Consider the following 27089-nt stretch of genomic DNA (forward strand, 5'->3'; position numbering starts at 1 on the left):
TCAGAACAACCAGGTCGTAGAGGAGAGAAACAAATCTGAAGAAAAAGAAAGAAAATGAAAGATTAAAATATAAAGCTGTATATGATTACACCAACATGCTACCCTTATAAATATGCACTTAATTGAGCCATACACTGCAGAAGGAAGACTTTTTAGAGTTGTTGAACCCTTGCAAATGGGTATGCTTAGGAGATGTACTGAGCCAATAGCAGGAGCACTGCAGTCCCCTTGATTTAATAAGATATTTCTTGTATTAGAGTAGCAATATGCATTGAGCAGTTATTAGTAATTAGGAAATGTTGAGTCTAACACAGGTGTCCGTAGGCACACAAAATTTGGTACATCCCTTTTAAGAGAAAACAAAGAATGCATTCATATGAATGACATATTAACTAATGAATGTGTGATAAGGATAAGTTCGTGGGCAATGGAGGAAAAACACAAAGCAAAACGGCTCTTAGTAGCCAAATCAAAATAGCTCTCTCTAAATGACAGTCTCTGTTGTGGGTCTTTCCTCTGCCACTGCTCTGGTCCACTCTCTCTCTCTCTCTCCTCTGCCGCTCTGGCAAGCCTTATCAGGTCTCCCTCTGCCATCACTGTAATGAGAGACAGCTGTTAGATTAATTACAGCCCAGGTGACGAGCCTTACCGCTTTCCCTCTCCCGCAGACAGACACATGACCATGCCCCCCCCATGCCACATACCCCCACCGCCGACTCAGGCCTGCCTACTCCCCCCACCCCCCCCATTGGAGAGAAAGTCAGCCACAACCAACTGCGCCCCTGCTCTGTGGATCACCTCGAACTTAAAGGGCTGAAGAGCCAGATACCAACGGGTGATCCACGCATTAGTATCCTTCATGTGGTGGAGCCACTGCAGAGGAGCGTGATTGGAACAGAGGGTGAAGGCCCGCCCCAGCAGGTAGTAGCGGAGGGTAAGAACAGCCCACTTAATTGCAAGACATTCCTTCTCGATAGTACTGTACTTTGTCTCCCTGAAGGCGAGCTTGCCACTAATAAACAGTACTGGCTGTTCCTCCCCTCCCACCTCCTGCGAGAGCACCACCCCCAGCCCCCTGTCAGATGCATCCATCTGCAGAATAAAGGGGAGAGAGAAGTCAGGTGCATGTAACAGTGGCCCCCCACAAAGTGCGGACTTTACCTTAAGAAAAGCCTGTCGGCATCAGAATAAATAGGCACAAACCTCCTTACATACTTTTTGGTCTTGGGCGTCAGGCAAGTTGCGATCGCTGTGGTTTTATTAACATGTGGACGCACCTGCCCGTGACCCAAGTGGAACCCCAGATACCTAACTTCCACCTGCCCAACTGCAAATTTCTTTGGGTTGGCCATGAGTTCCGCCTGCCGCAGCGCTCTCAGGACAGCCCTCAGATGTTGCATATGTCGCTGCCAGTCATTACTATAAATGATGATATCGTCTAGATATGTGGTGGCATAGGCTGTGTGCAGTCTGAGGATCTTGTCCATGGCACACTGAAATGTGGCTGGGGCTCCGAACAAAATGAACGGAAGCGTCACTAATTGGTGTAGTCCGAACGGAACGGAAAAAGCTGTTTTTTTCTCAGGATATTGGAGTTAAAGGGATCTGCCAATAACCCTTTGTTAAGTCCAGCGTCGAGTAAAATTGAGCCGCACCCAACCGATCGAGTAACTCGTCAATTCGCGGCATTAGGTAAGCTTCAAATTTGGACACCGCCTTCACTTTCCGGTAGTCAACACAAAACCAGACCGAGCCGTCACTCTTCCGTACCAGAACTACCGTGCTGGCCCAATCACTGTGCGACTCTTGTATTATGCCCATTTCAAGCATTGCCTCTAATTCTTCCTGAACAATCTTTTTCTTGTGTTCAGGAAGACGATAGAGGTGGCTACGAACCACCACCCTCAGGGAGGTCTCAATATGGTGCTCTATAAGATTCGTGTGACCGGGAAGGGGTGAAAACTCCGCAAATTCCGCTTGCAACCGGGCAATGTCTGTAAGCTGCGACAGTGAGAGGTGGTCTCCAAAGGGGACCGGGGTGAATGAACTTGATTTGGGAGTCACCTCCGGCCCGAGCTCCGCCCTCTCCGGAACTACCTTCACCAAGTCTACAGGTACTGCCTCCCTCAATGGTATGAGGAGGTTGAGGTGATAGATTTGACATGCCCCTCCCCTATCCATTCGCCTAACCTCATAATCGAGATCTCCAACTCGTCGTGTGACCTTAAAGGGTCCTTGCTACTTGGTGAGTAATTTGGAGCTCGAAGTTGGCAGCAATACAAGCACTTTATCTCCCTGTGTGAATTCCCATAGCCGAGTGCCCCTGTCATACAGTCGGCATTGACGTTCTTGCACTTGAAGCAAATTCTCCTGTGTTACCTACCCCAAAGTGTGGAGTTTTGCTCTAAGGTCAAGAACGTATTGAATTTGTTTTTTTTGCTATTCGAATGTCCTTCCTCCCAAGCTTCCCATATGATGTCGAGCATGCCTTGCGGCCTATGCCCATACAGTAGCACAAATGGGGAAAAACCTGTGGATGGGGCTCCTCCCCACTTCCCGAGGAGCTGGAACTGGCCGGGACTGAGAGAGACGGGAGGGGGGAAACATAAGACACAGGGGGTGTAGAGAGAGAAGAGAGAGGAGAAGGGGAAGAAAACACTGCTTCGCTGCCTCCTGGAAATGCCGCCATGTAGTCCTTTGCCAGCTGGACGGCCTCCTCCAGCGACGCTGGGCGGTGGCACTGAACCCACTCGGACATGCCTCAAGGAAATTGGGAGATGAACTGCTCCAGCACCACCAGATCAACAACTTCCACGGCACCAGCAACCGGGTTCCCTCCACCAGCAACCATTTCCGGCAGGCGTTCCGGAGCTGTTGGGCAAATGCGAACAGGCGGCCGTGCTTCCTGAAGTTCAGGGATCTGAAGAGCTGTTGACTCTGCTCCGGGTTACGACCGACCTGTTGCTGGATGGCCTTCTTCAGATGGTTGTAATTAAGGAGGCTGGTGGCAGGAAGTTGCTGTGTCACTAGCTGCGCCTCCCCGGAGAGTAAGGGCAACAGGTGACCACCCACTGATCGGGAGGCCACCTCCATACCTCGGCTGTCCTCTCGAACAGGTCGAGGAAAGCCTCCGGATCATCATTTGGCCCCATTTTCATCAGGTCCATGGGTGGGGTAGGCTCCGGGGAGGTCACAGTGCCAGCCCCCTGTCTGGCGATCAGGCTCCGGAGCACCTGCCGGTCCTCCGCTTGTGCCTGGAGCAGGACTTGGAAGCACTGTTCCGGCTCCAGGCCTACCTCCATAAGGGCTTGATGCTGGCTCTGCTGGATGCTAGCGAGGGTCTTGAAGACTTCACCCAGCGGTGAAGGCTCCATAACAGCGTTCTCCTCCAAAGCCAGGTTTTCAGTACCACTGTGATAAGGATAAGTTTGTGGGCAATGGAGGAGTCAGGAGACAGCGAACAGCTTCACACACACACACAAAGCAAAACAGCTCTTAGTGGCCAACTCAGAATAGCTCTCTCTAAATGACAGTTTCTGTTGTGGGTCTTTCCTCCACCACTGCTCTGGGCCACTCTCTCTCTCTCCTCTGCTGCTCTGGCGAGCCTTATAAGGTCTCCATCTGCCATCACTATAATGAGAGACAGGTGTTAGAGTAATTACAGCCCAGGTGACAAGCCTTACTGCTTTCCCTCTCCTGCAGACAGACACATGACCACGCCCCCCATTCCACAGAATGTAACTAACATTACATGACAAATACGGTAGAAAAGAATGCAGGTTTCTCAAGAACACACAATTTTAAAAGTTGACGGGTCACTGAAAAAAAACAGCAAGACATAGTAACAGTCAAAGATGTCCTTCTAGCGCATGTGGATGTAGAAAATCAGTTGAAAAACTAAACAGATTGACATTTGGTGTGAGTTGCTGACGGAAGTGACGTTTCAAATGCATGCGATGTGTTGGTGCTAGCTTTAGCGAGTAAGCCATACTCAGTTCAAAACTTATATTTCAAATAAAGTACATATTTTCACACAGTGTTGGGTGATGGGTAAATCATTCAACTTACATTTGTAAGGTGTAGCCTTCACTGAAGTTTCGCTAGTTGCTACATTCTCCATTATTTAGAGTTGTTTTGTCATGCCAGCATCGTGGCCAGGTAACTCTGACCCTTCCGCTATTTATGGCAAGTCACGAGCGCTGACTGCATGAAGTGTCCAACGTTCCACACTCCGTTTTGATGGTTGAAGAAGTACATCATCTAGGTACTCTTAGTACATTTCTTTTTGTTGCATTTTAAATGTTAACATACTACTTGCACTTCAAAATGATGTAGAATAGTTCAAAAGTGTGCAGTTTTGGACACACCTTATGTTTAAAAAAAGTTAGCTAGTATTCAGTGTATACTGCACAGTATCCAGTAAGCATAAGGCCTACTCTAGTATTCCAATCAGAACATAGCATCTGTGCATAGCAAATGAGTCTCAAACTGATATGAAAAACAAATACCATTAAAATCTACTAAAGAACTGTGGCAGGGTGAGCAATAGACAGACACGGTGGGTGTGTTGTCAAGCCTCGGAGAGGAGTTTATTGGAAATAATAATATACAGAAAATGTTGAAAAAGGAAATAAAGTGTCCATGGGGGAATTAGTGTCAAAAATAAAGGAGAATCTGATGTGTTTGCGGTGAATCAGGGCTCTTTTTAGGAATGGGGAGTGTTCATGGGATGATCCAGGATGTGAGCGGGGACCGACGTCTGCACGCACTCCCCCCCAAGGTTCCGGGACACTAGGGGTGGGGGCTTCTGTGGTGGCCTGCCTTTCCAAGGGCCACGCAGTGTGAGAGGAAGGGTAGCCCGGCATCCATGCCCATCAGTCCAGGTCTGGCACATACCTAATTCAGCCGGTACACATCCAGCTCTGCTCCTGGACCTGCGAAAGGACGCTAGTGTGTGCACACAGGGAGATATAGAAGTGACCATTCAAATCTACTAAAGAACTGTGGCAAGGTGAGCAAGAGACAGACACAGTGGGTGTGTCGTCAAGCCTCAGAGAGGCTTTTATTGGAAATAATAAACAGAAAATATCCAAAAAGGGGAATAAAGTGTCCATGAGGGAGTTACTGTCCAAAAAAAAGGGGAATGGTGTCCTCACAGTGTTAAGAAAGGGGAGTGTTTATGGGATGGTCTAGAACATGAACGGGATCCAATAGCCGCACGCACTCTCCTCCTAAGGTTCCGGGACGTGAGGGGCAGCAGCTTCTGTGGTGGCCTGTGTTCCCAAGGGCCACAGAGTGTGAGGGGAAGGGCAGCTCAGCACTCATGCCCGTGGGCCATGACCCGTGCTCTAATACCCCGGCGTTGCATCTAACTCGCACCGGGGGTCCAGGGGAGCGAGTTGGGCATACATCCAAACGAGGCTCCTCTCCTCTCTCCAGCCCACTCACATTGTGAGCCTGGCTGAAGGATGGCCCTAGGAGGCGGGGCCACGATGACAAGAACATAGAAATTAATAAGCAATTCAATATTATAACAAATGTGTTGATGAATTTTATAATAAACAATACTAACTTGTCTTGTTCCCTCTCTCTCTCTCTCTCTCTCTATCTCTCTCTCACTCTCTCTCTCTCTCTCTCTCTCTGTCTGTCTCTTTCTGGCTTTGTTTTCACAGTCTGATGATCTGGATCCCTTCCAGGACATTTTAGATGACAGTCCATACACTGCCGATCTCAGTATTCCCAGTCCCAAGCATAAATTCCCACCTTGCAAAGAAAGCAAAAAGGACCTGATAACGTAAGCTGCACGGGGGGAGCGATGAGACTGCCTCTGCCTCGCGCGTTTCTATTCCTCTTTTCTCCTTATTCTTCTCCTGTTCTCGATTTAGAGCTCTGCACTACTGCATGCCATATGATTTGACATCTACTATTTTGCTTTATAGATTTAAAACATCATTTTCATTCGAGCTGTTTATGGTTCAGCTTTGCTCTAGGATGCGATGTGATTCGGGACACACACATGCAGACAGTGAAGCTAAACTGGAAACAATGTAGAATTGAAAAACAACGGAAATCAGACTCATATTTATTTTGACAACACAATTAATCCAGTCAATCAGAGGTTAAATTAATTTAGAAACTAATACTTTAACAGGTATAAAATATGTAAAATCTTGTAATGTTTCTAACCTTTTTCCCCTGTAATGCATGTAAAGGTGCAGCTGAGGAGTAACTAACTAAAAGTTACGATGCTACTATCTTAACTTAATTTTTCAAGAGCATTAGAAGCTCAGCCGGATTCTAAAGACTGTAGCTTTTCCAGTAACAATCCATTTTTTCCAACAAGTAGTGGTGTAACATGACAGAATGTAGCATCGCTGTTTATGTCACTTTGAATTGCACAGCCTTATAACCAAGCAAAAAAAGGCAATTCTTTAAATGTGCTGCTCAAGAATGTTTTATCTACCTCAAGTAGCATTAGGCATGCCGATGACTCAATGTTTTTGTTTTGTTTTTTGTTTTTTCAGATGGTTCGATTTGGCAAACTGGTTCAAAAAACAGATGAATCATCAATTTACGAAGTCCAGTGCAGGGACTAAAAATGAAAAGTTTTTCATTTTGGTTTGTTCTGAGCAAAAACAATATTTATCTGTTCTGGCTGCGGCATTCCGTGGCCTCCTTTCCAAATGATTTGCTCCCATTTTTGGCTACATTCTGCAAAAAATGAATAATAATAACAATAAATTAGTTCCTTGAACGTTTTTAGTGCCTTTTATGTCATTTAGCTATAGATCTTTTAGTTGCAAAATACATATCTAGCTTGCGATGATAAAATGTGGGGCTCTAAAAATTTTCATGAGAGTGCTAATTCCAGGGACTAAAAACTAAATGTTTCTTTTTTTTTTTTTTTTTTTTTTTTTTCATTCTGAGTAAAAACTGTATTTTTTCGTTCCGGTTCATAAGTTCCACAGCCTCCTATCCAAATGGCTACCGGTTAGAACAAAATAAAAGAACAGTTAATAACATTCTTTTTAAAATGACTGCACTCGGTGCTAAAGGGTGGGTGGAACACCAATTGCAGTTTTGCCAGATCTTGCAACAGAAACAAGGAACCTGGTCTGGAAAAATAAGCCCAAAATAAGCCACTTGCTTCACCAAAAAAAGTTAAAATAAGCAATTACATTTTGATTATAACCGGTTACCAGCATGTTAAAATAACGTTTTCACTCCAGAACAATTGAAAATCACTTGTTCCTGTTTTCGGTTATGTTCTGCAAAAAACATTCATTCGTATTTGGTTTCCGTTTTCGTTCCTTGAACCATTGTTAGTCTCTGGTTAATTTTGAGTGCAAATTTCTTCCCAGCATAACGTGCAAGTGGCTGTTGGTGGGAGTGTTAGCGCTAACTGTGGGTGTATGCGTGCAAACTTTGCTATTTTCCTGAGAGATACGTCATTGCGCTGTGACGTCTGAGAACCACATCTGTTTTCAGTGCAAAGTCTAAACTCAGTTCCTGTATTTGCAGTTTACAATTACACCAGCAGATTATATCAAAGAGATATCGATCACTTTTAATTCTAGTCCTGATTAGTGTGTCAGTAGATCAATATTATTATTATAAAGAAGAAGAAAAAGAAGTTTATGTTGTGTAGAACCTTTCCAAATCTCAAGCATGCTGTACAGAAATTAAACATAAATCATTAAACAGAGAAACACATAACAAATATACATTACAGAACAATGAACAATGAAAAAAGACAAAGCATATTTCAAGCAAGTGAGACATGGTGAGAGCCAACAGTCACAGAGAGGCAGATAGATGACCATACAACACATATATTGTGGTCATGAATAATGCAGGCTCAAACAGAACAGGGGATGCATTGCATACAGCTCATTTACACTACCAGATTGAATGGGATTTCTTCATTTATATTGATGTTGCTTGACATGAAATGGAATATATAATAGGACGCAGATGGTGCAATAACCAGAAAAGAACCTACGATTTAAATTGTACTTGACCCAGCCCATTAGCGCTTTGCGAGAACAATGTCTCCAAACCCACCTGTGCTTAGACTTAGCGTATACTTGTAAAAAACTATCAAAACTTCATGGCCATGCCCGCTGACTCTCCGCATATGATGTATCACATAGCGCTTGGGCTTCAGGCATAGCATTCTTAAATTAGGGCCCTCAATGTTTTAGTTTTATTAGTTCTTTTGAGTAAACATTAAAATGCTGTTTTAGTGCAACGTTGAAATATTCTCGAAAGCTAGTTTTTTTTCTAAACATTTTGAGATTAAAGTAGTAATATTTTAAGTCAATATAACAAGAATAAATTTGCAGCATTATCAGATTAAAATCGTATTAGCATTACAAGATACTATTTTTAATGTTATGAAAACAAAGTCATAGCATTATGAGATTAGAGTAGTAATGTTTTGATAATAAATTCATAGCATTACGAGGTTAAAGTTGTAATATTATGAGAATAAATTAGTGAGGAAAGAAACATCAAAGAACAACAAATTGGAGCAGACGTAGAAGCAGATAAAACCATCACTACACATGTAGTCAACCACTGGTTGCTATTTCAGGTTGCACAATATTACACTTTTAACTTTATTCTCGTAACATGGCAACTTTACTACAAATTTTATTCCGTAATGCTCCTACTTTAATCTCATAATGGAATCTTCATTCTCTTAATTTAACCTACAATCTCAAAATCTTCTAATTTTTATGTGGCACTAAAACGCCATTGTAGTACGTTTATGCTTCCATTTTTATGTTCTGGATTTTGGCCTTTCATTCTGTCTATTTTTTCTGGAGACAGATGTCCAACACCAGGGTGTGATGGGAGTGGTCACGTGACCGGTAATTACGCCTCACATAGAAGGTGTGACTCCATTTTCTTTTGGTGGATTCAGTCCAATCTATTTATTGTTTTCAGGTTACTTCAACTATACTTTCGAAAGGTTATCAGACTGCCAATCCACGTTAACCCTTTGCATATTTCAGCAGATATATAGGGGTCCAAGTCCTAATTTAAAGAAGCAGTTGAAAAAAAAAATCAAAGATATTATTCAGAGTGTTAACAACATAAATATAGAGCTGATATCCCCTCCACTTGCACCATTGCTTTTTTTTTTTTTTTTTTTTTTTTTTTTTTGCATTTATAGTCTTTTGTGACTGTATTATGTTTGTGTGTGTTTCTTGTTTGGTATTAGTAACACAGTCTGACTACAGTCTAACATCCACTTGTGCAATCTTCTAGTCTTTCAGGATGTCCTTTAGCAGATAAAAGCATTCGGAGTATGATGGCCACCAATGCACAAGAACTCAAGTAAGAATCAAACTGAGCTACTTTACAGTTTTCAGGAAACATTGCCATTTGTGCCTGAAAAAAATACCGTATGACCTTAATCCTCAATACTGTATGTGGTTACAGCCTAAAGTCCCAGTAGTTCTTTTATCATTACTTTACAGTTGAAGTCTAATAATGGCCTTAATGAACAAATATCACTGCATCGTGCCACATTATTTACAGTCAATATTTTTGTACTTTGTGCCAAAGAAAACAAAAATCTGTAAAAACATAAATGAAAAAAATGAAAAACACACACAAACAGAACTGAACTATTCAGTTCAATTTAGTAACTATTTAGCTTGATGAGGCCAATAAAATTGTGAACATAATGAAATTCTGATAAAGACATGTAATGACATACAGTGTAACAGAATGTGAGGTAAAAAAAAAAATGCATTTTAGCGTTTTAGAAATAAACTACATTCACAGTAAAAGAATAGTATTTTAATTTAAATATAAGCAGTATTTTGGTACAATTAGACTTTTTTATTTTTTTTATTCTATATAACCTATAAAATTATAGTATGAATGAATGTTACATTTATATCGCTCTTTTCTGAAACTAAACTCAAAGTGCTTTACACAGTGACCAGGGGACTCTCCTCAACCACCACCAGTGTGCAGCATCCACCTGGATGCTGTGACGGTAGCCATAGTGCGCCAGTACGCTCACCACACACTAGCTATTGGTGGAGAGGAGAATGATACAGCCAGTTTAGTTGTAGTTAGCCAGTTGTATGTAGAACTTTGCCAAACTGCTTACATGTTCCAGCGACACACTCCTGATCGTCCTTATCCTTCACGTAACAAGTCAAGAAGAACTTTGTAAAACCCTCTTTTTGAAGAAATAAAAGTTGTACTCAAGTGTAAAACATGTATTGCAGTTGAACATAGTTGACATATAGGTCTCAATAGTAATCAGCACTATGCAGTCAGATCTCTACTCATGCATACTGGGCAGTAACAGGGTGCATTTCTGTCCCAGGTGCCCGACCCCGGGCTGTGATGGCTCGGGACATATTACTGGCAACTACGCTTCTCACAGAAGGTAATGTACAACCTTTAGGCCAATGCATTACAAATATGAACTGTATCACACACACAGAGAGAGTGAGGTAACAACGGTGTGTATTTCCTCAGTTTGTCAGGTTGTCCACGCGCTCGGAAGACTGGACTAAAGATAACACACAGCAAAGAGGACAAAGAAGACCAGGAGCCAATCAGGTACTCACAGTCAAAGTCTTTGAACTGCACCAAATGAGTTCCAGAACGTCTGTTCTTTTGCCCCTACTCCTGCTATGAAATGACTGCAATACAATAAGTACTGCAACACTGAGTCACTGAATTCAAACAGTTTACACGAGAATGTTCGGTAACACTTTGTAATAACAGTGCATGAATAATCATGAATTAATAATGGACTAATCAGGAATTAATGAAGAGCTAACATTAACTACAACATGACTCATAAATTCATGCTTTAATAACAGCCACCTTAATTACAGGTTAGTACATGTTTGATAGTTAATGCATTAATTAACATTAGGGGATAATCTAAATCAAACAGCCTTGGGGCAGTGGTGGCTCAGCGGTTAAGGCTTTGGGTTACTGACCAGAAGGTCAGGGGTTCAGTCCCAGCACTGCCAAGATGCCACTGTTGGGCTCTTGAGCAAGGCCCTTGACCCCATCTGCTCCAGGGGCACCGTATCATGGCTGACCCTGCACTCTGACCCCAGTTTAGCTGGGATATGCGGGAAAAAAAAAAGAATTTCACTGTATATGTGCAAATGTATAATGTGTGACAAAAAAGAATAGATTTATAAGAAAGAATGTGAAGTACTTCAGTTCCTTGAATTAAATATTCATATTTAATACTGTCATAATTAAAATATTTTATACTTTTAGCTTTCTGCAGTTTCGCCACAAACATCATTGAATGATGCAGTATAATTCTGCCATTTTTTAAATGAACATAAAAAAAACTTAGCAAAACACAAAAATTATAATGATCAACAATAATTTGTCCTCAACCCATTTTACATTATCCTCCATCCTCATACTCACCCTACCACTCAGTTCCCTTGTCATCTGGACCATAGAAATAGGAAAGGTTGTCTTTATGTTGCTGGATCAATATTTGTTTTTGTTATATACATTTCTCAATATTTTTTGTGGTTACTTTGTGAGTTTCATCAGTACTCATAATCAAAATTAAAAATGATGATAATGATTGGATCATCATCATCATCGTCGTTGTTAATCATATTAATTTGTTTTGTTCCTTTTTCTGTGGACATTTGTGCATGCAAACATTCAAATATTTGTTGTATAAACTTCCACACAATTTCAAGATCCATTTCAAGTGCAGATATTTCGCTACATTTCTTCCCTGAACTACAGTATGTGGAGAGTTTGTTTCTGATGGAGCACTTATAAGCGGTGCTTTCTAGGTGTTGGCTGGCTGCTTGCCACTATTTGCTATGGTAATGCTGACATTTTTAATCTAAAAGTATTGGTTGTTTTGTTGGACTGAATTAAGGATTGAAGTCAGAGTGTTCATAATATACATATTTAGAATCAGAATCAGAATGAGCTTTAATGCCAAGTATGCTTACACATACAAGAAATTTGTCTTGGTGACATATATATATATATATACAAATCTGTTATAAAGGAATGTAATGGCAGAAGAGGTAGGATATGTTGGATAAATATAAATAGACTAATGCTGCCATCACGTGCTATTGGATTTATCGTAAATACGAGTTTCCCACACGGAAGTTGCTCATGAATGGCCCCTCAAGTCGTAATTACGACTGGGAAACTTGAAAATAATTTTGATACCCGAGTTTCCGAGATGGGAGGAGTCCTAAACTTTCAACATGGCAGAGGAGAGTACAGTTTCTGTAGTGGATGACAGGTTTTGTTCATTTTTCTAAATACAGCTAATTGTTAGCACTTGCCGTTTTTGTCATATTCATTTATGTTATGGTTGTACATTTTTACACTGTGATAATAGCTTGTATTTGACCAAAATTCCATTATCGTCAGCAAGCTAACTCAGTGATATGCATTATGGTGTCAAAATAAAAGTTCCTCAAGAAATATATTGAATGAACCTGCCGTCATCCATGTTTCCTGTTCTTTCCAACAACAAAGGACATGAACACGATTTACGCGTAATTACCACTTCAGAATTGGGAAGTAGGATAATTCAGATAGCACATGAAGGCCACATAAGCTGTGTATTGCACATAATTATTGCTCAATGGGGCAGTTTTAACTGTTCATGAGATGGATAGCCTGAGGGAAAAAACTGTTCCTGTGTCTGACGGTTCTGGTGCTCAGTGCTCTTTAGCGCCAGCCAGAAGGCAACAGTTCAAAAAGATAGTCCAGAATGATTTATCCAGCCCTTTTCCTCACTCTGGAAGAGTACAGTTCTTGAAGGGGGGGCAGGGGGCAACCAGTAATCCGCTCAGCAGTCCGAACTGTCCTTTGTAGTCTTTTGATGTCCGATTTTACAAAGTTATTTGGAGTATTTGAATTAATGTTGTTATTTTAATTGAACATTTTGGGCTAAGTGCTAACATTAGCATTTTTAGTATTTACGATTTGACATCAGGAGATATAGAGAGAGATGAAACACACCTTATAAATCATTTAAAAGTGTCTTGTATATCTTAACAGGTATCTTTAGATTTCTTTTGAGTTGGTGTATGTTTTAAAAGAGAATTTGTTCATTTAAAGCATATTGGTGGAAGACTGACACTTGTATTTCAGTATTGTTTTTATTTTATTTTGTAAGACACTTTTAGTTTTAGAAAGGCCATATGCAAGGAGGCATGGATGATCATGAATATTGATGTGATTCACACCTGAGGAGACAAAGACCCCTCCCCTGAGAGAGAATGAATGTGAGGAGACTTAATGATTGAATGTATTGTTTGTAGCTTATTCACAAAATCAAGTTTAAGTTAAAAGTAATCTGACTATACATTTTCTTTATATAAAGACTTTACTTTAGACCTACACTACCATTTAAAAGTTTTAGATCAGTAAGATTTTTTAATGTTTTTAAAAGAAATCTCTTCTGCTCACCAAGGCTGCATTTATTTGATCCAAAATACAGCAAAAACAGTGATATTGTGAAATATTTTTACAATTATAAATAACTGTTTTCTATTTGAAAATACTGTCAAATGCAATTTATTCCTGTGATCAAAGCTGAATTTTCAACATTATTCCTGCAGTCTTCAGTGTCACATGATCCTTCAGAAATCATTCTAATATGCTGATTTTCTAATATGGGCATATTTACAGCACATTTTACACATTTACACCCGAACAGATATTTGCAAGCACAAGCTTCATTAAAGATAATGAGGCAGCATAAACAATAGTTAAAATATACTTTAAACATTCATATTATTTATATCATACAGCATACAATTTAAATACCTGCTTTAGCCGAAACAACATTTAAATGTAACTAAAACTTGTCTATTAGGACATCATTCAAATGTCAATACTTTGAATACTGGCTGGCAAGTCTGGAAATAGTCCAGCTAGTAAAATATGTACATGTTTATATAAAATAGCATGTCAACTAATGTACGTAAAACTAAAAGACTTTGTATCCTCGGCTGGATCAAGTCGCTCTTCAAAATGCAAACTTTCCTCGTCAGATTCCCGCTCTTCTTCTGAGGAAAATGTGAACTCTTCATCACTATCCAGGACCATTTGAAGAGCTTCCTCACCTGTGTAGCGTGCCATCTTCCAGACGCGCAGGAAAGTGAATGAATCTGATGATGAACTTGATGTTTTTTAAGGCATTGTTGGGGGCATTTTCCATTTGCACTGATCGCCTCAGCACATTACTGAATGAATAGTGCGCTCTGCTGATCACATTAGGGATAATTAGCTGAGCCAGGAGAAACTCTACATCACTTAGTTTCACACAGATTACATTGCAGGAGAATATTTGTTTTAAATTTGAATTGTTTTATTTAAAAATAGATATTTTAAGCTTTCTTTAGACATATGTTTCATGTTTGTGTGATAAGTATTCGCGGAGTTTCACTTCATTTTCGTGACGTGTTTCAGAAAGATGCTCGCGGAGACAGAGACGGCTGAAAGCGTACCCTGTTTATTTTCTTTATTTACAAAAGCACAAGGTTTTGTTGTTATTGTGAGTGTACACATATAAAAGTAGACCCTTTATAGTTTCTAATGATGTCTTACACTTATCTGTATGCCCAAAAATGACGGAGTATTTTAAGTTGTTTCCGCTGTTATGCAGAAAAAATCCAGCAGGACACGCCGGCGTGTCCGTCGACCCCAGAGGGTTAAACATTTTTGCCATCACTATTTTAAATGGCGTTTTTCCCTTTAAATGTTGTGTTTTTTAATGTCATATATTCTGGTGGATTTGTAATTTCAAATAAGCAGATCTTTAAAAAAAATCTTGTTCTTTATTTCACTGGTGCAATAGGGTAAGTATCACCTTAGTGCATGTGTATCATTACAAACTCATAATTAACTACCCATGAATCCATGTCTTGTTAATGCATCATCATGTCATGACTTTACTTGGTGGGGCACATCATTATAAACTTACTATCAACTACACATGTACTGCACAAGTATTCATCCCAGTTAAATCACATATTGTTTAGCATCATTTAGTTTGTCATGAGGTAAAAGTTGAGATTCGGATATGGCCTGCATATGGATGACGAGTGAACTGAGTGATAGGACTGACAGTGGTAGGGTAAGTATGAAGGGAAAGGAATGGAGAATCACACAGAATGGGTTGAGATCAATTATTATTATTAAGAATAATTACTGGTGGCAATCATTAAAGGAATAGTTCACCCAAAATTGAAAATTCTCTTATCATTTACATACCCTCATTCCATTCCAGATGTGTGTGACTCGTTTCTTCTGCAGAACACAAACAAAGATTTTTATAAGAATATCTCAGCTCTGTAGGTCCATAAAATGGTGAATGGTGACCAAAATTGTTTAGTTCAAAAAAGCACATAAATGCAGCATAAAAGTAATCCATATGACTTAAGTGATTTAATCTATGTCTTCTAAAGTTGTTCAACCCTTTTTTGGTGAGATCAGACCAAAATATAACTCCTTTTTCACAATAAATTTCCTTGGCCATCATGATTTCAAACTCCATTACACTTCCTTGCACCATCTAGCACTGTTACATGCATCGAGTGCTATAAAGTGTAATTGAGCTTGAAATCATGACTGTGCCTAGAGACTGCAATGGCAAGATGTACAGTGATAAAAGAGTTACATTTTGGTTTATTCTCACCCAAAACTGATAGCATCACTCAAGAAGACATGTATTAAACCACTGGAGTCATACAGATTACTTTTATGTGCTTTTTGGAACTTCAAAAATTTGGTCCCCATTCACTTGCATCATGCATTGTATGGGCCTACAAATCTGAGATATTCTTCTAGAAATCTTAATTTGTGTTCTGCAGAAAAAAGTCATACACATCTGGAATAGCATGAGGGTAAAAGATGGGAGAACTATTCCTTTAATGTTTTCAACATTTAATTAGGATGATCCACGTAAATTATGCAGAATAATCCTGCGTCATCCAATGTTGTTTGTGGCAAACCTGAAGACTTCAAAAGTTCAAAATATCTTTTTTTTATAATCATGACCATATTGAATAATGCACCTTTAATTCAAGGTTGAAATATGTCACATTCTTTTTTATAAAGCCTGTTTGATTTAGTTTATTTCCTAATGTTAATAAATGCATTAATTTGTGCAATTAATTTTCAAATAAACATTATTTATTAAGGTGACCGTTATAATGCATGAATTCATATGATTCGTGTTATAGTTAATGTTAGCTCTTCATTAGTTCCTGATTAGTCCATTACTTAACTCATCATTAATTTATGCAGAAGTAACTATTAATTCAGGTATTAATTCATGATTATTCATGTACTGTTATTATAAAGTGTTACCGAATGTTCTTACATTTGGCACATAAGCGTCACTGCGTAACATGTCAGAGCACCTGCACAACCCACCAATCCATGTTTCCAATTCAAAAGAAACAGTTACTAAAATCCCCCTAAAAAAACAATGGTCAAAACAGAGCCCAACAGTGCCCGCCCACTTTTTCAGTCATCTTGGTTCCAACAGTATTTTTCCCGTTAATTAATTTTTTCATAGGGAATTCATAAAATGCTTCATAAAAGAGTTCTAAGCCATGAACCAAACCAACCTGCTCCAAGGTGAATTACACAATTACAAACTTTGATTTGAAACAAAAAAAAAGCCTTTTCAAATCAGACAAAAAGACAAATGTACAAGACTGTGTATTTAATGTCTTAAATGAGGGAATTAACTACAATCCCATGAAGCATTACGAATGACGCATTAAAATTAAAAACTATGGAAAATTTAGTTAATATTGTTGACTACTTATCATAAAAATATATTTAAAGTTTATTTCAAAATATTCCGACATTTATAAATGTATAAGTAGTTTGAGAGTGTAGGGAGTGGGACTTGATTGCATCATTCACAGTGCATCATGGGAGTGGGCGGTCGCTGCAGAGCTCTTCTGGCACACTTTGTTTGCCACGATTCTCTGATTGGTTGATCTTTTGTCTTCAGGATCATGGGTTGTTTAGGGGTGCTTTCACACTGGCAGTTTAGTTCGAAAAACACTGCACGGTTCGCATGAAAAACTGGTAATGTGAAAGCTGTCATGCGGACCGGGGAGCGCACCGCGGTACCGAACCCGAGACTACCTGTAGGAGGTGGTCTGAGTTTGGTTGCAATGGAACTGTAGCGCGATTCGTGTGAATGTGAAAGCAATTCGGGTGCGCACTCGTTCAGGAAGTAAAGTAACCTGCGCATGCATTTTAGCCGATGACGACATCTATCTATCTATCTATCTATCTATATATACACCTTATAAATACTATAAATTAACACTATTATAGGTTATAAATATATGGTATAATAGGAGATGACAGTGGCGATAACTTCACCTTGGACACAAGCGTAAGTGTGCAGTGTAAACAAAGATGCAAATGAATTCCTTGCAACCAGCTGTCTCCTCAAAAAATGCTGTTTGCGAGCAGCAGCAAGCCGCCTTCCCCTGGACATCTGATGAGTTACACTATGAAGCGCACATATACGCAGTTGTCGTTCACTCTGCTGTGCATAATGGCACCAAAATAACAAAAAGTATGATGAGACGTTGTGTTCTTCAATGCATGTTTGTGATGACGTAAGATGAACGCAAATGGACCGGGATTCGATAGAATCAAGTGAGTGTGAAACCAGACCAAAGCTGCGGGGGGCACCGGGAACAATCGCACTCGGAATCGGACCGCAGCAAACGTGCCCAGTGTGAAAGCCCCCTAGTTCTTCACCAGGAATTCCGCTATTAAACATGAATTTTGTTTTTAAATGAAGTTTAAATAACATGGACTGATGGCTTCAACAGAAGCATTTACCAACCTTGGAGCACACTTTAAGTCTGTCTTTAAAGGTTCATAAGTTATCATTAATAATCTATTAGCCTATGTATAAAAAAAAAAAAAAAAAAAAAAAGGTAGCTTTACTTCCGGAACCAGACTGTTGCGCTCTATTATGAAAAAATATATTTTAAAATATTGAATAATCAGAAGGTACAGTAACACTAAAACAATTGCAAATTAAAAGATAATTCCAGGCAGAGTATTCTCATCACAGCTTTCCACAAGGTTAAAATACTCAGCTAATACTTGGCTTCGAATATAAATTTAATTAAGTTAGGGTGACTGTACGTCCTCTTTTTCCCGGACATGTCCTCTTTTTCTGACCTTAAAAAAGCGTCCGGCCAGGATTTCTAAATCTGCGAAAATGTCCGGGATTTTGCTTTAGTTGTATTATGATGTGCATCTGGTCTAATACTTCATTGTGTTTGCACGCATATTTGCATTGCTTTAACCCCTCTTTGTAAGTCCCGCCTTCTCGCACACCGGTTGGTCGATTATAAGAGGCTTGCAACAACTATTGGCCAAATTCCTGCCTGTCAATCTCTCCGCGAACGCGCAAAGTGCTGTTGTGTTCGGCATCAAACAGTTGCTTGACAGAAGCAGCAAATGTCAGCTGAGTGGAAACAATGCCCTAACGAAAGTGCAAATTTACAGAAGAATTGCACAAAAAATTCCCATGCTTTCGTCCAGGTCGAGATCCGTGGGAAGCAGAATGTATGACATGTAAAGCTGGCACTTATGTGTCAGTTGCTAATAAAGGTGCAAGTGATTTAGAAGCACACATTAGCTCTGCGAAGCATAAAGGGTCAGCAAAAGGTGAAAGTTCATCAGGTAAATTAACTGCAGAACACAAATGAAGTTTTTTAGAAGAATGTTTCAGCTCTGTAGGTCCTCACATTGCAAGTGAATGGTGACCAAAATGTTTTAAATCAAAAAGGACATAAAGGTAACATAAAAGTAATCCATATGACTCCAGTGGTTAAATCCTTGTCTTCAGAAGTGATATGATAGGTTTGTGTGAGAAACAGATCAATATTTTAATTTTTTTATTTTACTATAAATATCCACTTTCACATTGTTCTTCTTTTGTTTTTGGCGATTCGCATTCTTTATGCATATCACCACCTACTGGGCAGGTAGGAGAATTTATAGTAAAAAGGACTTAAATATTGATCTGTTTCTCACCCACACCGATCATATCATTTCTGAAAATATGGATTTAACCACTGGATTATTTTTATGCTGTCTTTATGTGATTTTTTTGAGCTTCAAAGTTTTGGTCACCATTCACTTGCATTGTATGGACCTACAGAACTGAAATATTCTTCTAAAAATCTTCGTTTGTGTTCTGCAGAAGATAGAAAGTCATAAACATCTAAGAATGGCATGAGGGTGAGTAAATGATGAAATAATTTTCATTTTTGGGTGAACTATCCCTTTAAGAATGTTGTGCAAACATGAATGTTATTTTTGCAGGTGTCCAGTGCCTGGCTGTGACGGTCAGGGTCACATAACAGGGAAATACGCATCACACCGCAGCGCGTCAGGCTGCCCTCTAGCGGCCAAACGGCAGAAGGATGGTTATATGAACGGCTCTCAGTTCACGTGGAAAGCTGGAAAGACAGACGGCATGTCGTGTCCCACACCAGGCTGTGATGGGTCTGGTCACGTCAGCGGCAGTTTCCTCACACACAGAAGGTGCTTATTTATTCAACTACATCAGCAAATAACCTCAGAACATTCAGGAAACACACTTTTCTTCAAATGAATCAGGCCACACATACACTTAGGCTATGTTTTGGATAGCATACTACCATACTTAGGGTGGCCAGATGTCCTGTTTTTCCCGGGACAGTCCCGTATTTAAGCACTTTTTCTAGTGTCTTGACTTATTCTGAAAAAATCACATTTTGTCCTGTATTTCCCCTCTATTAAAATTTCTCTATCGCCTATGTGGCTTTCTCAGTCATGTGAGTATTCTAATCAAAGGTAGCCAAGGATACGGCTTGTAAAACCAATAAAATCACACCATGTTATTTGAAGTACATGATTGGATTAAACTATCCAATCACAATCCCCTATCAATAGATGTCCAGTTAGTGAACTGATTGAAGAGTCAGTTTGAAAGAGCACAGATGAAATTGCGGCTGGAAAAATGTCAAGGAAGCATACATGTACATTTAATGAGGATCTTCAAAAAGAGTTTAAATTTCTAAAAACGGAGTCACAGACAGAGCCTTTGTGAGATTTGTGGAGCTCGCTTTTCCATCGCCCATGGAGAACACACCGACATCGCACAACATGTTCATACAAAAAAGCATGTGGATGCTGCTAAAAATAAGTGTGCCACACCAAGTGTTAGCGATTTTTTTGTGAAGCAAAGTTCAGAATCTGACAAGGTGCATGCAAGTGAAGGACTTTTTGCTTATCATTCTGTTGTGCATGGCCATAGTTTTCGGTCGGTTGACTGCACTGCAAAATTGATCAAGAAATTGTATGATCCAAAATTTTCTTCTGCCCACACCAAATCTGAAGCTGTCATATGCAACATACTCGCTTTTGTGCAGCTGGACTATCAGAAATTACTGCAGCATGGCAACACATGTTTCCTCTCTCTTGGTCCAGCTCTTGAGAGAATACTTTCTTTCTCAAGAAAAATGCCCAAAGTTTCTAAGAGATATTTTCAGCGATCCTTGCACTAAACTTTGGATTGGCTTCGCACTCAATGAAACAGACACTTTTAACCGTGCACTGGAGATAGTACAGCAAGACTACATATCAGCCACAGAAGTGACTTTGCACATTCATGACCTGGGAAAAGTCTTGCAGGCCAGGCTGGAGGAATCGTTCATACCCTCTGACATTAAAAAGCAGTTGGATGCCCTGTTTGAAGCTGGTGACATGGGAGCGGATGATTTATTTTGTGCAGTGAGAAACTTTTATTTAGCATCGGTGGATTACCTTCAAAATTGGAGCCACTCATTGGAGAACACAGAAAAACTTGAGTGGGCCCTCCTGAGAAACATCCCAGAGTGAAAGAGATTCAGAGCAGCCTCGAACACTTCTACTCCAGAATCCCCGCTCTCAGTTTGATTGATGAAACCATGCTCTTTGATGAGTGGCCTTGTGCGAAAAACACTCGTCGCATCACTGAGTGGAACATGAACAAGACGGCCGTGTCTGAGAGATGGACAGATGTTTTTCGTGAGCTGGAGAGCAAAACAATCAACTTCGGAGTCTTAGCCAAGATTGTGGAGTTTGTTTTATGCCTGCCTGGACATCTGCATCTGTGGAGCGTGTGTTCTCATTAATGAACGCAGCATGGACACCGGATAAATCTCGACTCAGTGTAACAGTCATGAAGGCAATGCTTTTCGTACGTCTTAATTTTGGACTGGGCTGCTCTGCATTTTGCGATAAACTCTTGAAAGACAAGCGCACATAGAGAAACATTGCAGCCAATGAAAAGTTCAAGGTGACAACAGTTACAGATGCGGATGCACCCTCTACTTCCCATTGATCTGTGCCTAGGTAAGGATACATCAGTTTAATTTTTGCTGGGAGGGGGTTGTCCCGTTTTCCACAAGCAGGAATCTGGTCACCCTAACCATACTACTCTTATGTACTCAGTAGTATATTGCATACACAAGTTGTATACTGGACATTTTGGCAAATTCAGTATTTCACCCTTGTATTCCATGAATACGGTGCACAGTACCTACACATACTGCTGCATAATGAAGAATTAAGAAGAGTGGGATGCAAAATGCTATTCCACTCATAGTACAAAAGTCCTGTTAATATTGAGGTGAGAGCGCACTATGGCAGTGATGTGACAGGCACGTTCATAACAGAAAATGGTTGTCTCATTTTGGACAACTAAAAAGTTAACTGTTGTCCATGCACTTTGTCCTTTATTTGTACAGTCTGTCTGGCTGTCCGCGTGCGACTACAGCGATGAAGAAAGCCAGACTGTCAGCAGTGGAGATGCTCACCATAAAACAACCAACTAGCAATGGTAAAACTCTCTGAATCTCACCAGAGCAAAAACAGTCATACTTACAGACATTCTACTTTCATTCAGAAATTCACATGTGTGATGTGTTGTTCATGGGTCTCTATATGTGCCTGCAGTGATGCCTATTATACATAAGTGGAATGGATCCAAATATTTTAATGCATGGGAATAGATTATGCACACACATGTGAGCAAAATGTGAGGGTAAGCTGGCGGTAGAATGAGGAGTTTTTAGTGTGCAAGTATGTATTTGATTTTTTTTTAGTTGTAAATGTGTTGTCTGTTTTTTTTTTTTTTTTCAACAGGTTTTGACAGTGATACAGACATTCAACAGCTGGATGAAGATATTAAAGAATTAAATGAATCAAATTCACAGGTGGAGGCCGATATGATCAAACTTAGAACACAGGTGAGGCCATTTATGGTATGTACAGATTTTTCATTTTTATATAGAGAGTAGTTGACAAATAACAAGGATTTAGGGGTAAAATATGAGCCAGACATGATCTTGACAGGTTTTGTCAGATCGACCCTTCAACTACGTTCTTATCACAATAGCGTTAACGCATCTGCACATTTTTGTCCTACAGATCACCACAATGGAGACGAATCTTAAGTCACTAGAAGAAGAAAACAAGGTGATTGAAAAATAAAATGAATCTTTGCTGCATGAGCTGGCCAACATCAGCCATTCACTGATAAACACTTTAGCTAATATCTAGCTCCCTCAAACGGTAAAGGCCACATCCCAAACAGATCAATATTTAAGTCCTTTTTTACTATACATCTCCACTTTCACATTCTTCTTTTGTTTTTGGCAATTTGCATTCTTCCTGCATATCGCCACCTACTGGACAGGGAAGAGAATTTAAAGTTAAAAAGGACTTAAATATTGATTCAGGAGATACAGAGTCAGGAGAAAATCGCAACTTAAAGCACCAGCTAATCGTCAACAAAATATTTATACTACAAATAAGCAAGGCTGTCGTAATTAAAGTTGACATGGCTACAAAACAGCTTTCCTCCATCATACTTATTTTGTGTTCTCTTTTTTACACTGCACAAAGTGATAAATTAATGAATACAAAAGAATGACATCAGATTTCATTTTACCAACAGGAATCATGGCAAAAGACTAGAATCAGATTATATCGCTAATAATGTAAGAGGACGTACTTGTTACTACAGTAGAAGCTTGACATTATGCCCATTTTCAGGAAGCAATTTTCCTTCATTCTTCAGGAACATTTTTCATAAGTGTATTTGAAAAGATCGCTGTTTAAATTGACAAGAAATCAAATTTTTCCACCTCAGGCCCAAATACCAGGGCTGTAACAACCATCATACACATTGAAGGACCATCATGGGGAACCTGTCCCCCACTAATATTCAGATTAGTGGTCAACAACCTTTTGTTTTGTTTTTTTAAACGGGCTATTCTTAAACTATTACCACAATCCTAAATATGTAGTTATGTATCGTTACTAACTCTAAGCCTAAACCTAATGTGCTGCATTATTTCTACCATGTCACATTAAGTTTGGGATTAATATTATTTGAACATATAAACTCAGTTAATTGTAGTATTATCACTCAGTTTTGGTTAAAAAACAATTAATAATCCATGACAATTTTCTTTGTGCAACATGCTTTGTGACCATTCAACCCCGTTACATTTAAAATGTCACATTCTTCAAAATAAAAATCTGTAAAAAGCTGAACACTTTGATCTTTTTTCCAACTGAAGGCTTTGAAACGTACTTTTGTTTAAAAAAAATAAATGTAAAAAAAAATGTAACTCTCTTAAATATGTAGACAGATAGATCAAACAATTATCTGAGAGGAAATAATTTATAGGTGAAAATGTCACAGGAGATAAATGTTGAATGTAACAGGGTTGAATTCAGGTACAAAGACACATTTTGCATTTCTCAGAAATTGCATAAAGAATTTTAGGAAGAAAAACAAAACACTAGTGGCATTTTATAATTATTACATGGTACAAAGTATTTGAAAACCATTAGTTTATAGTTAATTCATCATTTATAAATCACTATTCTTACATTGTTAATGCATTAATATAGTATATACACATAGTATGTAATTCATTTTCTGTAGCAAACTATTTATTTTGTTAACACTTTACAATAAAGTTCCATTAGTTAACAACATTAGTTAACATGAACTAACAATGAACAATACTTTTACAACATTTGTTAATCTTAGTTAATGTTAATTTCAACATATACTAATACATTTTTTAATTCAAAAGTTGTATTTATTAACATTAGTTAATGTACCATGAACTAACAATGAACAATTGTATTTTTATTAACTAACATTATCAAAGATTAATTAATGCTGTAAAAATATATTGTTAATTGTATGTTCATGATACCTACTTCATTAACTAATGTTTATGAATGGAACCTTATTGTAAACGAATGGAACCTTATTATAAAGTGTTACCATAATATTTAATACATTCATATATAAACAGTTTTTTTTTTTTTTCTTTTTTCTTTTTATCCTTAGTAAACATAGTTAACCATACTGATATATCTCAGTTAAAGTAACCAGTGGTAAAGACATGTTTATGAAAATATTAAAAATCTGTAATTAAAAAAGAAATTATTTATACATTTATGTATGCAATGAACTGGACATCTATTGATGCAAGCAAGTAATTCTTAATAAAGGTTATAATAAAGCACTGACTAACTGCTAAATATTTTTGTGAACAAATTTAGAGTGAGAACTCTATATGCCTAATTAAACATTTATTAATGATCCATTACTCTGAAAAGTTGTCATGAAAAATGTCATGGCCATGGCCATCTTTGTAAGTTGTTTAGTAAGGATAAAAAACCATTATATTAACTTATTAAACAATAATAAATTGTTTGCTACAGTAAATAGATAAAAGTCAATTCTTGTTTGTATGTAATGTATAAATAATTTAGGAACAATAATAATTATAAACTAATACTTACCATTATTACGCCCCATCTAGGGGGTAAGGGCACAAAAAGAGGTTTGTGGTGGATTGCCACCCCAGCCGTTAGACCAAAGGAAGATGACAAAGGGTTATTGAGAAGTTTTGAACTTATTATTTTAAATAGAAATAAGTGGAGCAATGGCTATAGGGTGACCAAAGGCCAAAATAATAAACAAAAATAACTTAGTATAAATAATTGAAAGCAAATGAAAATAAAATGACAAAGGCATTCCCTCACTACCTAATGTAAACAAATCACAAACCAAGCTCATCAGGCCACCTCTGTTGGCCTGCCCTACGCTCCAACTTCTCTAATGGAACTGTGATAGTACTTTAAACTTTGCGTTGAGAACAGAGGTGCTCCTGGAATGTCTTAGGGCAGTGAACTATTTCTTAGGAAAATAGCAAATTGCTCTTCGTGCCACTTCATAACATCCAGGAAATCCACAGTTTGCACGCATACATCCACAGATAGAGCAAACACTCCCACTCCCACCCGCGTGGGTGCCACTTGTGCTTTGTGCTGGCACGAAATTGACACTTAGAATTAGCGCTCTCACGAAAATTGGATAAGATGTAGCGCACAGTCTTTGCATGTAGCGCTGCTCATTGCGCACTCAAAAAAATAGAGCCCCTAATGTTGAACCCCCATTTTTTTTTTTTTTTAAAGAAATGTAATAACACTATCTTCACTAAAGTAAAAACACTGAAGTTATGTATTACTTTTGGGATTTTATGGGATTTTTGACTTTATTTACCGCTGCATTACTCAATTACTGCATTCAAGTTCAAATAAAATTAGCACATTTTATGTTCTCCTCACTTCAGTAAAAACCTTCATGTTAGTAAATTGAAAGATTCAAAACATCTGAATATGTCATGCATTGGAGGTCTCTGTTGACATCTGCTGGAATAAAAATAGTCATTACATGAAATGACAACTATGGCCAGTAGATGTTTTCAGTGCTCTATGCATTGGCTGATCTCTATAAGCCAATGTTGTAACAAACTTAATTTCTAGAAAATATCTCAAGTTATGCATTGGATATATATTTAGACATTTATGTGTAAAATTGTTGCAATTTTTAAACCATTTGTGTTGAAGGGTGAGATTTTGTAATGATGCTACAAAATGCTGATGGTCAAACCTGACCATGCTGTGCAGAAACTTGCTCACAATGTGGTCAGACTAAGATTTTGAAAATTGTGTGTGGGGGGGCAGGTTTGGGTGGTTTATGAGGAATTTTTTTAGGTTACAAACTGGTAATTACAAGGGTGTTATGCTATAAATGTGGTTTATGAGGACTTTTCTAGTGTCCCCACTTAAAAAAACATACTAAGCTATGTTTTTTTTTAAAAGGATTAAGTTTAGGGGTAGGGTTAGGGTTAGGGGATAGAATCTATAGTTCATACAATATAAAAATCATTATGTCTATGGAGAGTCCTCATAAGGATAGCCGCACCAACGTGTGTGTGTGTGTGTGTGTGTGTGTGTGTGTGTGTGTTCTGCATTGTGGCTGATTGATTTTTATTTGACAAATTAAAAGAAATTGCTATGTTATAATCTCACTCATTCATTTCTTTGTGTGTATATGTGCGTGTGTTCTGCATTGAGGATGTGTTATAGTCTCACCCTTCATGTATATTTGTGTACAGTGTGTTCTGCATTGTGTCTGATTTATTGATTTGTATTTGAAAAGTACTCTTAACCATTCATTTCCTATGGCGGGTCAATTTTGACCCGAACATTATGAACGAAGGACTGTTTGATAAAATCACATAGACTCTAGTCCAGTTTTTTTTTTTTCTGTGTGTTCAGGTGGCAAGTTTAGGAAAAGTCCTCAAGCCTGTGCACACCCCACAAAAATACATGCAGGACATAACAACCATGTAGTTTTTATAAAGTTAAACCAAAAACCCTGGCATGTTCATTTCAATAAAAGCAACATTTAAGTGGAAGTATAACCCATTACACAGATTCACAGGTAAATGATGGCGTCTCACCAGCGTGTCTTCGATCCTGTGCTAACCAGCTGGCCCCCATCTTCACACAGATCTTCAATAGATCACTGGAGCAGTGTGAAGTCCCATGCTGTTTCAAATGTTCAATCATTATTCCTGTCCCAAAGAATCCAAAAATCACAGGACTTAATGACTACAGTCCTG

General features: G+C 38.7%; 1 protein-coding gene across 3 annotated transcripts in view; it reads left to right on the forward strand.

The window, feature by feature from the left end:
- Positions 1–27089, forward strand: part of LOC127410931 (myelin transcription factor 1-like protein) — a 177671-nt gene that overhangs the window by 141960 nt on the left and 8622 nt on the right. For 2 of the 3 annotated variants that reach the window (XM_051646191.1, XM_051646192.1), the window contains 8 exons: positions 5673–5794; positions 9277–9345; positions 10355–10417; positions 10510–10593; positions 19384–19605; positions 21834–21925; positions 22231–22334; positions 22516–22563. In XM_051646191.1, the coding sequence (XP_051502151.1) occupies positions 5673–5794; positions 9277–9345; positions 10355–10417; positions 10510–10593; positions 19384–19605; positions 21834–21925; positions 22231–22334; positions 22516–22563 (804 nt within the window). The remainder of the gene's footprint in view (positions 1–5672; positions 5795–9276; positions 9346–10354; positions 10418–10509; positions 10594–19383; positions 19606–21833; positions 21926–22230; positions 22335–22515; positions 22564–27089) is intronic. The other variant, XM_051646193.1, reaches the window with a different exon arrangement.

The sequence above is a fragment of the Myxocyprinus asiaticus genome, chromosome 20, assembly GCF_019703515.2.
Source record: "Myxocyprinus asiaticus isolate MX2 ecotype Aquarium Trade chromosome 20, UBuf_Myxa_2, whole genome shotgun sequence".
Lineage (NCBI taxonomy): Eukaryota > Metazoa > Chordata > Actinopteri > Cypriniformes > Catostomidae > Myxocyprinus > Myxocyprinus asiaticus.